The sequence below is a fragment of the Anas platyrhynchos genome, chromosome 2 (assembly GCF_047663525.1).
Source record: "Anas platyrhynchos isolate ZD024472 breed Pekin duck chromosome 2, IASCAAS_PekinDuck_T2T, whole genome shotgun sequence".
NCBI classification, from domain to species: Eukaryota; Metazoa; Chordata; class Aves; order Anseriformes; family Anatidae; genus Anas; species Anas platyrhynchos.
In genome coordinates, this window is record NC_092588.1 from 136,226,212 (window position 1) to 136,244,214 (window position 18,003).

The 18,003-nt window shown below is 38.3% G+C and overlaps 1 protein-coding gene across 2 annotated transcripts in view; it reads right to left on the minus strand.

Moving 5' to 3' along the window:
- LOC101797646 (pituitary tumor-transforming gene 1 protein-interacting protein) overlaps window positions 1-18,003 on the minus strand; it is a 32,054-nt gene that overhangs the window by 2,047 nt on the left and 12,004 nt on the right. The window contains exons 4-6 of one of the 2 annotated variants that reach the window (XM_027450758.3): window positions 16,495-16,603; window positions 12,818-12,886; window positions 6,155-6,201 (exon numbers count right to left, since the gene is read on the minus strand). In XM_027450758.3, the coding sequence (XP_027306559.3) occupies window positions 6,155-6,201; window positions 12,818-12,886; window positions 16,495-16,603 (225 nt within the window). The remainder of the gene's footprint in view (window positions 1-6,154; window positions 6,202-12,817; window positions 12,887-16,494; window positions 16,604-18,003) is intronic. The other variant, XM_072033653.1, reaches the window with a different exon arrangement.

The following is an 18,003-nucleotide window of genomic DNA, read 5'->3' on the forward strand; positions in this document are numbered from 1 at the left end:
TCAGACTGGCCAGTTTATAAATTAAAGCTATTTTAAGATCACCATCCTTTTAAATGTAAGGCACTGCTATTTTGACTTAGTACTGCTTTGAATACGCACAACCATTTGTCACTTTCAGCCATTTGCTGCATTTCCAGGACAGGACAACAATCTCTAAGAACAAATGAAGATGACCTCTGCATTCACCAAAAGCTCCAGGGATAGAACAAGTGCATCACTTCAAGCAGATTGCAGTGTATTTCCATCACAAAGATTCTTGATGTTTTAACCAGAATATCGTCGCAGAAAGCATTGCAAAGGCATCCAATTCTACTGAGTGACCAGATACGCACACCATCTTCTTTAAGCATTAGTTGAGCAATCACTGTTCCATACAGCAACTATTTCAAAGAGACTTTAAAACCACACACCAGATTTAGGCTAGGCAGAAGCGTGTACTGAAAATAAAGGAGCCCCATAAGAATCCAGAAGCTGACCTTTTGTTGTGAAAGAACAGCACAACTGCCAGTACCTTTTTGCCAGCCTTTTTATACTGATGACTGGCAAGCCTGGACTCTTCTCTAGCTCACTGATTTAGGACAGAGAAAGAATACAGCAAAGCCAAACAGCCCCAACTCTTAAGCATTCGGTTTCACAATAGCAGAAAAGACTACATTTGTCTCTACCAAATCTTTTAGAAACTCCCCTCAGATCTTCACACAGCATACTTCTTTTTCCACAGGCACCTGCATACAGGTGTTCAAAATTCACTGCTCTATCTGAAATTCAGAAACACCAAATGCAGACTGTAGTCTTGTCTACCTTGTTGCAGCTATGGTATTTCTTTCAAACTACCAGCAAGTTTTAAGATACCAAGGAAGAAGCATGGCTGATTATTGTATCAGCAACTGCAGACTACCTGATAGGGAACAGCAAATATTCAGGAATACACACAAAAATTCCTATAATTATTCAAGTTGTAAAGATTTCAAGCAGACAATTTGTAAGAAGTTAAAATCAAAACCAGCCCTCATGCCTAATGGCTGTTACTTGCCAAAGAATAAGTCAGTCACATTTATAAAGCTTCACCCACGTTAAAAGAAATACAATCTATTTACCTGATAGAGTACTTTGCATCAGAGGTACTAGCCTTTTTCTTTTTTTAATTGTTTAAAGAGAAGTCATCTTTTAAGTATTTGTGCAATAAGAATATGGCTAGATGACAGCATTGATGGGAACTCTCTACACTACTGAGATGAAGATTTTTGCATCTTTAAACCTGTAGGAAGCAGTTCCAGTCAGAACTCCAGGCACCAAATCTCAAAACAATCTTCCACAAAGCTGTAAGAGGGGGTGCCAGATCTCCTGACAAAATTAACTTTGGAATAAAAGGATAAAGGGGGTTCTCTCTAAATAAAAATTAAGTCTTGGTAAAAAAAAAAAAAATAATAAAAATAATAATCACTAAGATAATCAAGAAGGTGCCCCCACTGGTTGAGTTGCCTCAACCAGTAAATGTCTGTGACCTGTTAAAGCTACAAAACGTACACTAAAAAAGTCACCTTCTACCTGAAAAGGACACACACACACACACCTGTAACTCTCCTGATTTTAGATTGCATACGTCTCTATATACTCTAGCAAGTGTTTACTATGTCTCTCTTATAATTCATTCAAAATATGTACTTGACACTTCATACATCTGAAGGTAATGCAGTAAAACCCTCAGCATTGCTCTCTCACAACTTAAACTGCTGAGATTCAATGGAATTGGTGCCAATTTCAAATTATTCAGAGGAAGGTATGAAAATTCTATGGTGAAATCTTCATAATTCTGAAATCTTCAGAATGAAATATCATTCTGAAGAGGGCAAGTAGTCTTAATTGCCCTGCCTCTAACACATAACCAAAAAACATTTCAGACAGCTAGACCCAGTAGTTCAAGTGAATGTGCCATTTTTACACACTATTCTCAACAATATTTGCTTTAATTTTAATGAACTAACAGGTTTGATAGTGAGCAGATATTTTCCACCAATAAGGCATTAACATGCTTTAGGTTAACTTGAAGTTCTCTGATCTGTTTTACTGCACAATATTGGAACCAAACTGCTCAGGCATTAAGAATTGTGGGTGAATTCTGTGTGAGCATCATTGGTCGTGACTTCACACATTCTTTTCCCAGGAAAGAAGGTACTCCACGAAAAATGACAAGCCCTCCTCCTGAATGAAGATAGCCACAGAGGTTACATCAGATAACCTTTGCACTCAGTCTTGCTCTCAAATCTGCATCCAAGGTTTAAATTTCTTTTATCTTCAGCATTTTAAATAGATCATTAGATTATATTAAACGAGAAGGAGACAGCAGCTCATCACTTGCACCAATATTCTTACTGAAGAAGTTGTCTCAGGCTCTAGTAAGTGGACAAAAGCAATCTAGAGAGACAGATGAAAAAAGCAGCATGACAAAAAGCTACTGTCAGCTGCCACAGCTGCTCTTAGCCATGACACTTAAAGAGGGGCTGCAAGCCTATGCTAATTGGATTGCATGTCTGGTGCAACTAAAGCTCGCAGACTGCCTTGAACCAGACACGAAGGCTGTCTCTCCTAACTGTTTCCCATTTGACATGGGAGCAACTACCCAACTTGTAATTTACATGTACAGGTTCAAAGACATTAGCCGTTTGTAGGTTGAAGCGTCCTGTTTGCAATAAAGTCCATTTTAGGTTACTGTAAACTTAAAGATCAATATGCAGGACAATTACAAGAGCTTAAGAGCATCTTCTATTTAACTTCATTACAAGATTACTATTTGACCTACTTACTGGTATTAAACAGCACTGGAAATTTTGAAAGGCATGATAGTAAAGTACCATTCCTTAGCTTCTATGAAATAATGAGGCTTTCTAATATATATGAAATGACAAGGCAATTGTAGGAATCTAATGCCTCTTTCTAGCGTATTCATTTATGTACCATGCCAGCTATGCAGCTTCTCAGTCATCAAGACCTGAGTGACCCTCATCACATATCAGTACTGCCTAAAAATAGAGTTAACGAAATTTTTACAAGAGACTGTATATACTGCAAAAATTGAACTAGTTTGTGATATGCTGCGGATCTTCATCCCTTATTACATTTCTCCTCTTTATTTTTAACCCCCCAATTAACAGGTTTATTCTTAACATACAAACTAAACATCATTAAGTGCAGCAATACATGATCTCCCTGCTTAGGAGACCTAAAGAAGGTCAACATGAATAAGTATGCATCCTGACCAGAAGGAACATCTACTGAAACTCCTGAATATAAAAATCAGCATCATGCATAAAATAAAGGAGGTAGGATTATGTATCACTAAAGTAGCTATTAAAACCTTTGAAGAATTGAAGCAAGTGGTTTGGAAGCCCCAAAACCATGAGAGGCAATCATTTTGTAAAAATGGAGATACAGAAGCCTTCCACTAATACCAGGCAAAATCCTGAAATAAAGAATAAAGCAGCTTCTTACTAATGCTATACTGAACATACAATAGCAGCAAATGCAGCAGCAATTAAATTGTAGTTCCTTTGTATGCTATACAAGCTGCAAAGTACTCTGAATTCTCCTTTAAAATTTTCTAACAGTCAACATATAATTTGTGTAATCATATTGCATTCATATATGTGAGCAAATGAAAAATACTATCAAATTTTGCAACAAAGAAACAATTCAAAGTGTGTATTCCTGGTTGCTAAAGCTCTCTATGGCTTCCAGTGCTCCCAAAGGACTGTGGCTAGAGTGACACCTGCAATGCATTATAAATGTGTAATTACCATTTAAATGGGGTAAGGAAAGCTGGTGGATGAAATGGGAAAAGGCATTCCCTTAAAGCCAACCAAATACTGAAATTTCAGGCATGATCATCTTAATCTACAGAGTCAGGTTAACAAAGTCATTGTCATTCTGCCACTCATCCATGCCTGCTTAACTGAGAATCCTCTCTACCCTGCCTAAGAGTGCAAAATAATCTAGGGTCTCCATAATTATTTGCAGCAATTTTTATTAGATTATGTTTAATATGCTAACATACACATACACTATGCAGCAAAAAATTCAGACAAGATTAAAGGTTATAGCAGGACTTACCGCATTGTCCCACTAATTTATTTTGAGAGCCATTTGGCTGCATGTTATCAGACTATAAACTGTACAGATTAGCAATATTTAGGAATTCCATAATTTACATTTTGCCTCAGCTATACAGATCCTTTCAGTACATGCCAAATATTTATGTAAGAAGTTTTCTTCTATAGGGCAAACAATGAATTATGGGAATTCAGGCCTCAAACCTATTTGACAATATAAATTGATCTCTGACTATGCAGTGTCTATAACTAGCAAACAAGGCAACAAATAAACCTCTGAGATTTGCTATTGAAATTTATGTCTGATAGTGAAATTATGATCTTTCGTGGGTAAACTGCATTGCAAAGTGTAACTACTCAAAGGGAAGAATATGCCTGACTCCTTATGAGAAGGTGCTGCTCCTCCCACCAACACAATGAATGCAGGAACTTGTTCATAATTAAGTCACTGATGGACTAACATGCTTCAAGTGGGGGCAAAATGACACACTCGTTCAGCTGTGTACAGTATAGCTAGATTCTGAATTTGCTGCATCTATTCCAGAGGCACAGAATCACACTTAACAGTTGTCAGAAAACTCAAGTGCTCCAACAAGATCCAACCAAGCAGTCCTGATCTTAAGCACCGAAGAGAAGCGTGCCTTCATGAAGATGTAGGGCCATCCAGAGACAAGTGAATGAGTTTCATGAGCAGAATGCAGCCTTCTGAAATGTCACTTAACCCTTGCGCAGTGCTTTGATATACTGTTATAGCGAAGTCAGAACCTAGTGAGCTTGCTCCTCTTAGCTGCACTGCACTAAAGATACACAAAGTTACTTATCTATACAGCAACACATGGTTATTTTGGAGACATAGCCACTATCTTGAACATGCAGGTTCTTCACCAGATCTATCCCAATGCTTCAAATTTGTCAAGATTGACTCTATGGTCTCTTCTAAGGAGAAACAAGCACAAGAAGTGTGTTATTTTGTTTGTCACTTTATTTAATCTGGACTACTCTTGTCAACTGCTTAATTCAAAGAAACTTATTGAAACTGAATTGTGGCGGGGGAAAAGGGTCAACTATCCTATAAAACACCACAGGACTTTAACAAAAACTCTTCTTTCTACAACATTCCTCCTCTTGCAGCTCAAGCATAACACTACATTTTTCCTCCATTCCAGTAAAGAAGTGTATTTTTTGCAAATACTCCCCAGGCAGAGACTTCCCTGCAGAGACTGTCTGTGTTACTTTTGCATCAGCCAAAGGATACACTGCAGATTCATGAAGGCACTGCCAGACACTGCCAATCAGTTTAAGAGGAGGATGAAAATTATCAGTTTTGAGCGACTCTTCAGACCCCTCGAATCACCTTCTCTGACATTATTGTAATTTGCATAATAAGTGCAGCATAGTTTTAGCATATCTGTCTCTGAATACACAGTGCTATTAACCCTATGAACAAGTCAAATTGAAAACCGAAGGGACTGACAAGCCTAGATAATAAAAGCCTCCTATACAACACATCTGGTCTGACAGTCTCGTGATAGGCGTCTCCTACTGGACCACAGCTTCACTTAAAAACAAACAAAACCCAACAATCAGGCTGAATCCTCCATCTTTTTTTTTTTTTTTAATACAACTGATTTTAAAAGTTTGTTATCTGCTAGTCAGTCTGTCCTTCTTCAATAACCATGGGTCTGCTAGCCAATTTCAACCAGATTGTTTTCTCGAGTTCAAGAATAAAAATCCATGCTCTTACTTAGGAAGAGACAGAAAGAACAATTTATTATAATTCATACATTTAAATGCCCACCCCAAGCAAACAACTCATCCAGCACAGTCTCTTGCCAAGCAGGAGAGGCAGCAGAGGAAGAGACAGAGCATAACAGCAATGAGGTCAGGTGTTCAGGTGACAGAAAACACACATCAGTAGGAAACTGGGTTTGATTAGTTCTGCTGCTCATAAAGCAGCTTGATTCTTCGATGAATTTTTAAAATAATTAGGAAAAGGGGAAAAAGGAATAGATTTAGATACTGAATATCGAAACAAGATTACCACATACCATACTTCTTCCGTATTTCATCATGCTTCTGTTTTCTTTCATGTTTCCTGCAACAAATAAAAGCATTAGAACATTCAGACTGTTTTAAGCTGTGAGCAAAAATAATTATAGCTGAAAGACATTGTAACATTTTTAGTATACAATTACAAACTTCAAAAAAAATCACATTTATCCGTTATGTATTTTGTCTTTAATATTCTCTGTAACTTCTTACTAATCAATAGTATCACTAAATAAAATATATTTCCAAGCATAATGAAATGCATCATTTTTCCTATATAGAAGTAATGTGCCCATATGTATGCACATTAAAAACACACATGCATAAAAGGCAAGTAGCAATACTGGAGAATTCTCTGATGCTTTCCAGCTGGGAGTATAATTGTTAATATAGCTGTGAAAACAGTGTGCTTCAGAATCACTATTCAATATAATAGTTTTATGAAGATAAAAGCTACTGTATTAACTGCTTTGTTTAAGTAGTACAGCAAGTATAAGTGAAAACTATAAGTTTCTAAAATCCAGAATGGTAACCACGTAGGGAATGAATTAAAATATAGTGCTATTTAAAAAAGGATGCCTCCAGTTATTTCTTCTTTCAATACTGCGTTGCCAAATTTCGACCATTCTCATAAGTTAAGTGTCTGAGAAGTTGATTTCTTCTTCCCCTCTCTTTTGAAAAGGCAAAGGAATGAAGGAATTTTAAATGGGAAAGATTCATTTCTTGGATAAATTATCTTCATTTTAAGGGATCATATATTTTATTTAAAAAAAAAAAAACAAGCTCCTACATAACTGTTTCACTAGGATGATCCAGGTTCTTTTTATTTTGCAGAAAGGACAAGATTTGACAAAAGAATGTTGCTCTAACATAAAAAAAAAAAAAAATCAGCTGTTTGTTGTCCCTATAAAAAAATCCCAATTAGACAAGTTGCGACTTTCCCCGATTCTAATTTACACATATTCAGCAAAAAGCTGTTAGGCACTGACAGCTTAATTCACCAAAGATCCCATCTGCCCTATGCATATTCCACCTTCAAACAATTCCTACTGCTAATCAGATTCTGTGCGTCCTCAGAAGCAATTATCCTGTTTCCTGTGGATCTGAAGGGTTGAACTGGCCTTTCCCTGCAACTGCACTTCTGGAAGGCTTGCAGATAAAGCGCGATGAGAAAACCAAACAGAGGAGATTGACCCAAAACCTTCTGCTGCTGTTTCCCTGAGATACCTATCCTACTCCCTTCTATCCCACTCTGCTGTTTGGGCTCAGGCACCATGGCGCACAGAACAACCTGGCCAAACTGAATGAGGAAGAAAAGCAAGGGTGCTGAGAGGACAGAGTTTGAAGAGAACGGGAAGAAGAGAAGTTGGGTTTACCTGCTGATGGTAAGCTTCCTACTTAGGTAGGATTCCTACTTTCTGTGCTGCATTAAGACACAACCATGAGGCACAGGATCTCAGGAAGAGAACAGAAGAAATCTGCATAAAGCAGCCTTCTCTTATATAAAGCTGATCTTTATTTCTGTATGGTTTTCATGTGACATTACGTGACCTCAAACCAAGTTTTTTTTTCTGTTACTAATGTATTTGACCTTTTTGCATGCTTTAACTCCAATAATGGAGACTCACTGCTGCAGTTTCAATTGAAATCTCAGTGCTTCAGCAATCCACCTGAACCCCCAAACACAGAAAGCAGTAAGTATTTGCAGAAGAAGTGGGGTTGAAATCAGTCTGTGTAAGCCTTAAATCTCAAAATACTTTAGGATACCACCCTAAGACTATTAAAAAAATAAAAAAAGATCTAAAAGCCTTAAATTATTACATTGTTTAAGTCTGAAGGGTAAAACCATTAATATTTGGGGAACATTCAAACTTTGCCAGGCAGCCACTACCGTGTAATAGGATCCATGACTAAATCCACGCACACTAAGCCTTAGGTACACATCAACTGAGCAGAGCCAGACAATTCTGAAGAGTGACTGAATAAGTCACCCGAAGGAGCCTTACTGTTAACATCTTACACTGCGATCAACCAGTGTCATCATACAGTGTCCCCAACTTGGTTCTGTTTCTTAATACTACTGCTATTATTCCTTCTTCGGCATGCAAAATTCTTGGCTTTTACAATTTGCTCTCAGTGTCATAAGCAAAGAATGTATTTTTCCTGATAATAACAATTCATAGTTTTCCATAACTGGTTATTTGTAAATTAATTGCAATCCTTTATTTCCCCCCAAACACTGTTCTCCCTTACCACAACCCTACCAAATAATACTCAGCAGTTTCTCATTCAAGATATCGCTGCTGTTCTTTGGTTATCAGCTAGCAAATCATGATTTACAAGTTATACAAATCTAACAAGCATACCACATATTTGCAGCTGTAAAAGAAGAAAAAGATATACTACTTGATGCCATTTTAAATGATTTTTCTTGTAGATAAAAAGTCAAATAAAAGATTAAAGTTATGCAATAAGATAGCAATTTCTCTTCTATACTCATAGCTAAAAACTGAATCCAGATTTCCTTTGCCTCTTGCTCCTCATTAAGTACAAATTCTACATTACAGCAGTGATTTTCAATCTTCTTAAAGTATTTTTGTATAATTCCCATAAACAATGTCAAGGGGCTGAGAACATCAAGTGGGTTTTAAAGATTATCAGAACAACTACATTTTTAATTATTTCAAATAGCCTCTTAGAAAATTATCTAGATGTCTACGCAGCTGGCAGGAGGTAGGTTGGCCAAGAGCCACAAAGATGAAGGATAAAGTGGCAGAAAACAGTCTATTAGACACTGGTTGTCAAGCGTCCTTACTGACCACCAATGTGTAGTAGCAGCTATTTTAAGATATTTGCTTGTGTTTCTCTTCAACAATGTAATAATATATTTACAGATTCTACAGACTAACACATTCCTGGACAGTACATGACCACATTCCTTCAAGTTTTAAGTTCACAGAATCACTTTGGTTAAGTTTCAAAGGGACCTCTGGAGGTCATCTGTTCCATCCCGCTGCTCAAGCACCGCCACCTAGAGCAGGCCACCCAGGACTGTGTTCAGACAGCTTCTGAAACCTCTAAGGATGAAGACTGCCACAGCCTCTCTGTGCAACCTGTGCCAGTGCTCCGTCAAGTCTTCCAACAATACCAGACATCAGAAATACACTGAGAGAAAGAGGAGTTCCAGAGGGCAAACTGCTGGCAAAGAGCAGGTCCTTAGCAGCTAGAGAGGATAGACCACATAACACAATACAGCATTTCCTCTGTAGTTTAATGGTGAAAAAAGGCTTGCGAGACTATGCCCTGCAACCTGCTACAAGCGATTCCTCTCAGAAGGACATACAGGAAGAGAGCAGTGGGTAGGCTGAGGTGTTTGAGCCTGCGCCTTGTTTCCCCATGACCCTCCTAATCCATCCCTGGGCACATCGTAAGCATAAGTTCAGACCATGGGAAATACCCAGGGCTGCAGTTATGTTTCCTCCTGCAATTGGAGCAGTTTGTCTGCTTCAGACAGTCCTGACGCAAGCTAGGGAAGACAGCTACTGCTGCAAAGCTGCGGCAGTCGCTCTGGCAGGGCAGCCTGCTCCCAGAGATGCTTGTTCCTTAATTCAAGAATGGATTCAGCCTCAGCTCTGTGTTGCACATAGCCCAGCATGTGCACAGCAAACCCTACCCTCCAGAAGCATGGCATTTCCTACGGATTAACCGTATTAAGAATTTGAAGTTGATGTACACATCACAGTGGAAAGGTTATGGTACACAATTATCCCCTGTGCCCCTGGTCATGAGCCACTGCTTTAAAATGAATGCAGGTTAAGTGCTGATTTCGCTGAACATTACATGTTATTTAGGATGGACATTTCAGCACAAGGCACGTGGTTTTGACGTACAATGAAACGTTGATATTGCTCACAGAATTCCTTTTCTTTAGATTAAAGCTATTTTTTTTTCATTTGTTGTTCTTTATTTCACCCTCACCAATCCAGTTTTCAAAAAATCTAAGCTAGTCAGAATGACTCCTATCTAGGAAGGGTAAATAAATGCGGCTACACATCAGCTACATACTGCTGACATTGAAAATTATGCCTAGTTGAGGTATTTTGTAAAGGTCATCTCCTGACATTAGACAGAGTGACAAACATTGAACGAGGGACACAGCTTGTCAAGGTTCTTGAGGAAAAGCTAGTATCCATATTGGTACACCTGAAGAAACGTAGCCAATTAGTCTTGGCAATCTGTGTTGGGATAACAATGTTTAAAGAACATCTCATACCAACTCTGGAAGTATTCATAGTGTCAGAAAAGTTATCTTAGAGGATATTTTGCTATGACTTTTTAAAACCTTGCACGTAATAGTTAACGAAGCACAATAACCACCACACAACTACATGAGATTATCCCTGAAGATATTAAAACTAACAAAATCATAATGCAAGCACAGGTGTACAAAGCAAAGCGTAGGACTTGTATTGAAAAAAAAAATCTAAAGAACACCTACAAAGAATCAGTGCAAAAAAATGCAATTTTTTATTTTCAGTGAGCTTGAGAGACAGAGCAATCATACAACACACTACATTCTAAAATATCAATTGCTTGACTGTTCAAACAAATGCATAACTTGCCTTTTTATGTTAGTGTATTCAGGACATTTTGCTATCATGACTTGTTCCATCAAGCCAGGACATTCTTGCAGAGAAATTACATTAGATGCTGCATTCTAAGCATACAATATCACTTGCCTTTCTCTCTTCTCTCCCTTCATCTTTGAAATCAGTTAGTGAACTGCGAGCAGGCATTAAGCAATCCTATAGGATGGCTTGTTTTACTATAATCATTTACGTCTTCCCTACAAGACCCATTTGATTCTCTCTTTAAAAAAATTGAATAGAATTTAAGGTTTTAGATAAAAGTGCTGCAACAGCAGCATATCATGCCCAGCTGTTAGCTGCATAAGACACAACACTGAATTTTTCAGATGACTTGTCCAGAACACAGAATGATTCATTTCATAATACTCTGTACCCCTGCTAGGCTCTGGGAATTCCATATTTTTCCTCCTGGTGCCTTTGTGCACATCTTACCCAAAACCAATAGAATTCAAGACCGAGATCCAAGCAAAATCCTCTTTCTTTTCCTACCATCTTGTATTTTGTTGTATGACAGCACTATTATCAGATGTACAGGTGGAAGCTGCTCAACCACAGGATGTAGCACATTGCTAATAGACAAAGGCCGTCATAAATGTCTGCAGCAAGGCGGCCCTGGACACCTGTACTCTCACTGTCTCACATATATAAAGAGTGATATGAGCTAACAAGAAAACAAGAATAGAAGGCTACCTGTGAATTAACGCTTCCTGGAACGTTTCACTTGGTGAATGCCTTTTTTTGAGGGCAGGAAACTATCAATGACTAATAGGAAGGACTAGTGCTAAGAGAACTGTATGTGGCAGCATTTCAGGAGAACTACAACCACAGATTGACACATCTGTTTCAAAATGAGGCAAAAGAGGACACAACAGAAGGAAAGAAGGATATGAATATATGGAAAAAGGGCTTTTTCCATATATTTATGGAAAAGCATGTGACTAGCATCAAATGGGAGCCAGTCCCATGTTACAATAAATTGTTAAGCTAGTCATCGCTGCTAGATCAGCTGTGAGGGCTGGTCCCATGGACATACTCCCTGTTACAGCAGTGTCTCAGATGAGCTCGAGAATTCAGAATTTACTAGAGTAATCACACTGCTGTTGCAACATGCTCCACACTAAGGTGTCAAAGAAAGGAGTATTTCTGCATGAGAAACTTAATGCCTCCATGCAAAAATTCCCTGAGTGGAGTCACCTGGAAGCACACCTTTGCCCCTTGCAGTCCCTACTCATATTAAAAATGAATCTGAGTTCAGAAGAAAACAGCAACAGCAGCAAAGGAGACCACCTGCTATACCGCCACCAAGTATTTAGCAAACATAACCAGGAAGCAGCAACTTAGGATCAATTTCCTTTCCAAGTCTGTAAGGACTTAGACCCACACCTGACAGCTCCAAGCCTAGCATTAGTCCAGTTAGGACTCTCCTCTTAACTTGCTGAAGCTAATCCACTGTCAATCTCCAAAATAAAGACTTCAAAAGGAATTATGATTCAAAATGTACATACATGTAGGCTTGGTAGGTACCATGTATCACGATCTTACCTATAAGAACTGTTTCTCTAAAAAACAATGTAAAAACCATGAACAGTCACTTGAGAACTAAAGTAATAAAATCCTCCACCTGGAGAGATGCCGTTCTCACTGAGCAGCGCTGTACCAGGGCTGACTCTCTATAGTACCACTAGTCTTGTGGTTATTTCTACACTATGCTACAGCTTTAACAGAAATGGCAACATAGGACTAAGTCTAAAATGAGACCTGAGGCAAAGCTTTCCATTTCCTGAGCAAAATTCACGATATCTAACTCAGAGGCACCTGTTAAGCCATGGAAATGCAGTCTCCTAACCAGGTTTGCAAATCTCACACTGAGCCCAGTTCTGTAAAAACCCACTGTCGTGCCAAACTTCACAATAGCTATTGGACTTTTTGCTTAGTGCTCTGTGTATTCCTTAGAAGGGCAGAATACTCCTATATTACTAAGAAGGGGCTATATATCAAGCTGCCAAAACTTACCTCTGAAGAGACTGTAGTCTTCGCTCCTCTCTCTTTCTAGCTAACTGCTCCTCTTCATCATCTCGTCTACTAGAAGAATAACAAGAGAAGGAAAACGTAAGAGGAGATAAAAACAATTTTAGTGCTAGACAGTGTTGACACTTATTTTTGAAAAGTGTTTAGTCTGATCTGAGACTTCTTCACAGCGATGTATAATTTCATTACTGTATAATTGAAAAAAAAGTACAATTACCCTTTCACAATTTTATTACACCCAAACATTTTACCCACTGTACCATTTCCAATGTGCCATTCCGACTCCACAGGACAATTTAAAGCCTCTGAAGGACACGTCGCAGACTTCTCCTGCTTGCCATTTTCCCCACGTGTCACACCCCATTTAGAGTAAGCCTACTACACACACAGTTAAGTTCATTGTTGCACCTTCAAAGAAGATTGATGGTTCATAAGACTTCAGTGCCAGAACTATTTATCTTTCCCAACAACCATCACTATCCAATCTCAAGTTGGCCCCAGGAAAGCGGTCTGCATGAACTGTCTTGGCAGCTGCCTGCCTTGTTATGGAGTAAGCAAGAATTTACCTGAGTGCAACTGCTGCACGACTCTGGGAAATGCTGAATCTACATGGTAGAGCTGAGCTGTGCAGGTGCAGATATGCTCTACTGAATGCATGCTCTTAAGCAACATAGCACAGTAAGAGCTGCAACATACAGCCTTTGCCTGCCTTAAGGAAAGGTTTGTGACTTGCTTTTGAGAAAGCTCAGCTTCACTTATTCATCAGAGGTGCCACATGAGAGTTGCAGAACTCTAAAACACATGCCAAACAATACTTGTCTGCTATTTGTTTCTGACAGAATTAAATGTCAATTCCTCAGGATTTGTGAATGGACACCTGCCATGATTCTCCAGAAATTGTTAATTTTTCAGAACTAAATACACTCTCTGAAGATGTCTGATTTAAATATTTACACTATTAACACACCTGCTAATACACAGCTCTAGTACCACACATCTGCAACAACCAGCACACAAGTTAAGCAAGAGTGACATCCAGTGGTTAATTACAGCACATGTAATGTTTTAACAGATACAAAATTCACAGATTAGAACTGTAAACCGAACTCAATTTTTCCATCTGCTCAATCATGTATTTGAACATGTTAGCTGTTTAAATGCAAGCCAGAATGCACATAATGTTTCATGTACAAATGTTCTAGTCCCTTCATTTTTGTTTCCACTTGAAGAGTTAAAAACTCTGGGGGACAAGCAGGTATTAGCAGCGAGAAACAGATGCACCTTTACTAGAAAGGCATCCTTTTGTTTGACTAATTAATTCCCCATTTTTGCATGTCCTGGAAGACCAGCAGCTTTCATTCTTGGGCATCCTTCTGCAAAACTACTTCATTGGAGATGCTGGTTCTTTTAACTATGCAATTGTCTCACTTCATCTTAGTGTTGCAAAATACAAAACCAACAAATCAGCGAAACAGTGGTATAGGATTCAAAAGATGTATTCCTTTTCCATAACAAAAAAACGCATAAAATTACACTTGATTCTAGATACTGCAATGGAATTGAGTTTTTCCTCAAAGTCAGAAAGTCTGGAATTAACAACCACGTTTTTTTAATATCCTGAAGTCATCAAGAAGAGAGTCTGTTTATTATAGTTCTGCAATTAATTATATCTCAAGTACACGGAACCAGACTCAAAGTCCAAATGAAGGATAAAAAACAATGAACTGAAACAATGCATCAATAGTCCTAGGATATCTGTGGTAGGTGAACCAGGTGAGCCAACTACATCATTAATGTGGGCATTAATGCTTCTAAATATTCCTTGTTCAAGAAAAATGAATGAGTTTGTCATCTGAACGCTAATAAATTCTCACAGCTTGTAAATTCTCCGAAGGAACACTAATGCTTCTGCCAAACAAGGTTATACCTGAGAGATGAGAATATAGATCAAAAACAGCAAAGCAGATCTAATACTACCCTTTTACAAATTTTCCTTTTTCTAATTTTTAAAAATATAAAGTTGTTGGTGTTTTGTTTTGATTTTGTTCTGTTCTCCCAGACCTAAGGAATCAGAAAGCAAAAGAATTCCTGCTGGGAATGAGTGGGTTGAGAGCCAGTAATATCTCAGGTTTCAGCGTAATAATACATTCTGGGTCTTCCTGAAATAATCTGGACCCCACTTTGACAAGACCTTTAAAGCTTTTAAGTGTCAGAAGATTAAGCTTGACACCTCCGGAGCCCTGACATAAACCAACTCTCAACTACCCCTCTATATTTAGAATTAGATGTTACAGCAGTGATTGACGACTTAGCTAGTAACACTGAGGTCTGACACAAATCTCTTTTTGTGCAGGAATTAAGCTCTGTTTGTTGGCATGTCAGCCACTGGAACCAATACAGCTCTTCTGAGAGGAAGTTGGCAGATCTTACGAAAAATCTAAAACAGTCTTCGGGGCTTATCAGCACAGGGCTAAAGAGACACCAATTTTTGCACTAGGATGGATTTGCACTAAGATGAACCAATCTACCAGGAAAACAGGTACATGCATCTTCCTCACGGAAAAGAGAAGGGAATGACATTTTTTTTTTTCATTTTTTTGACATTTTTTTTCTCTTTTTCCTTGAAAGCCACAGTGTACCATTTTTCAGTGGCTTGAAAAAAGCCTCTGCATGACTGCATAAATTCTAAAAAAAAAAAAAAAAAGAATCCAACAAGAAAAATGAATTATAAGTACTTGAAATAGTGCCAAAATCATTTCAGACCAAGAAATAAGGTCCGCATTTTGTTCACATGAGAAGTGCTGAAGCATGAAGGGTACAGAGCTAGCTGAAACTACCCTGCCCAAAAACCTAGAACTTCACCAATGCAGAGGAGAACATTGTGCTGCAGCAATAAACACGGCTTTTCAGGTGTTGTTATGAAATAAGCACTGATAACTTCAGATGGCAGCACTGAGCCTGTGTTTAAGCTGCTCATCAACTGTTTCACGCCCACTTTGAGGGACATCAGCCAATCAAAGAAGTACACCAGTAGAAAAGTTTTACAAGTCCTCCCAGATCTAAAAGACATTTAATTTTTGCAGTATTACTTTACTTGAAAATAAGTCAGTCCTCCTTAGTATCTTAGAGCAAATAATTATCATTTTACATTTAGAATATTTCATTGACCAGGCAAACACACTTAGATACTGACAGCATGCTGACAGACCCTGGAGCGAACTTTGAAGCATGACCACCAAACACTAGGATGTTGCTCTGTTACATGTTCCGCACCTTTTTGCTGTACCATGAGCTTGCCTTAAAAGAAGTCATCCATTCTGTTATCACAAGAAGCAAGTATTTATTTGGCCATACAAATATTTCATGTCTGGTCTTAATAAGGAAACATAAAATATAGAATTGTAAAGTAATAGCTTATTTAAAAAACATGTCTGTAATTCTGCCCCTAACATACATCACTTCACCATCCTTCCAGCATCATTTTCAGAATCACTCATGTCACTAAACACCTCCTTTTTGTTGTCTTTTTCAAACACGAAGTTATCAAAACTAATTGCCAAATTAAAAGACTTTTAGTATGTTGGAAAGTAAAATTGTAGGTTGGTAGGTAGGGGAAACCAGCACCCAAAGTTAGTAAAGGAAACAAATAAATACACATTTACCTCTTGGAACGCTTTCTGCAGTAACAGCAGTAACAGCAACAGATGGCTATGGACACCAGAATGAGTCCAGCTATCACAGCTATGGCAATGATCAAAGCTTCAAAGTTTACTGAAAGATATGAATATATTCAACTTGTTAGACTCCAGCATTAACATTACCTTTCCAAAAGGAGTGAAGGAATTACACTCCTTCCCAAACCCCTCCCCTTTTTTTCTTAGCTTTATGTACAAAAAACCCAAGCCACAACTCTGTGTAATCACCCCAATTAAAACTCAGCATATCATATTAGAATTTAGGTACTATGCATGACCTGCAATGAGAAAACATTAAAACAAGTTGTTCTCTACATACAAAGAATTATTAAACATTCATTCTGTAACACTTTATATTACATAAATCTTCTGGTGCAGTTCCACAGTTTTGTCCCCCAGTTGCTACCTCAGCCTCTGTACAGGGTGAACAAAAAGTCATGTAGGTGCAGCATTAGTGTGTATACACTATGGGCAGCAAGGAGAGAAAGAGCAAAATCAAATGATATGACAGTATCAGTCAGGGGATTTCAAGGAGTCCAACAAAAAAACAAAAAACAAAAAGCAACACTCCACACTACCTAAGTCATCTCCTACATCCAAAGAGCAATTAACACATGGACAGGAGTTATTATTTTAACAGCATACATGTACGCTCTAACAACTATATCTGGTCTAAATTGAGACAGGACTGCATTCATAAAAGTCAGAAATCTGTAGTTCTGGAGAACACATCCAGAGAAGCAAACAAACACAGAAAACATAAGCAAAGCAATGGACACAGCTCTGGGGAGCTATTTAAAGGGCGTAAAATGAAGGAGAGCTAAGGGAGCTTCTAGCAACAGAGATTAAAAACAGAAATACCTCCACCCCACACTCTCTTGCTATTTCAAAGCATGATGGGGTGGCAGCAAAGCTTCACTTTTCCCCTCTGAATTCTGCCAAAATTCAGCAGCCTTGCGCTGCTATAAAAAGCAGCTGCACATGCTACTTCTAGCTTTTACTGCTTTGGGGTACTAGTGATGAGCAACTCAAACTCAGCAAATGACTTTCAGAAGGTCTGCCCTCTCTGACCACATGCATCAGCCAGAGCTGCTTCTGCTAAGTCTGTTACTTCTCCACTGACCTCACCAACTTGTGTCTAACTGACACGTATCTTTCACAGATCTTGTGAAAGATTAGATCCCAGCCTTGAAGATAGTACGATGGACAACCTACCAGTTTTCTAGTAGTTTCTTTTAACAGTCAAATCACGCTGAAGCACAGCATATGACTTGGAGAGTACTCCCCAGTTTGATCCTGCAGTCATTGAATTTGGTTCTGTATCTTCCTCCTGCATTCTAAAAACACCTTTAAGACCTACCTTTTCTCAGTAGTAATACATTAACCAAGTCTCCTCTCAAAATTCTTTTTTTTTTTTTTTTGTAGGGAGACTGATTACACCCTATAAGAAACTGTGAATCATTGTTCCAGCTTTTA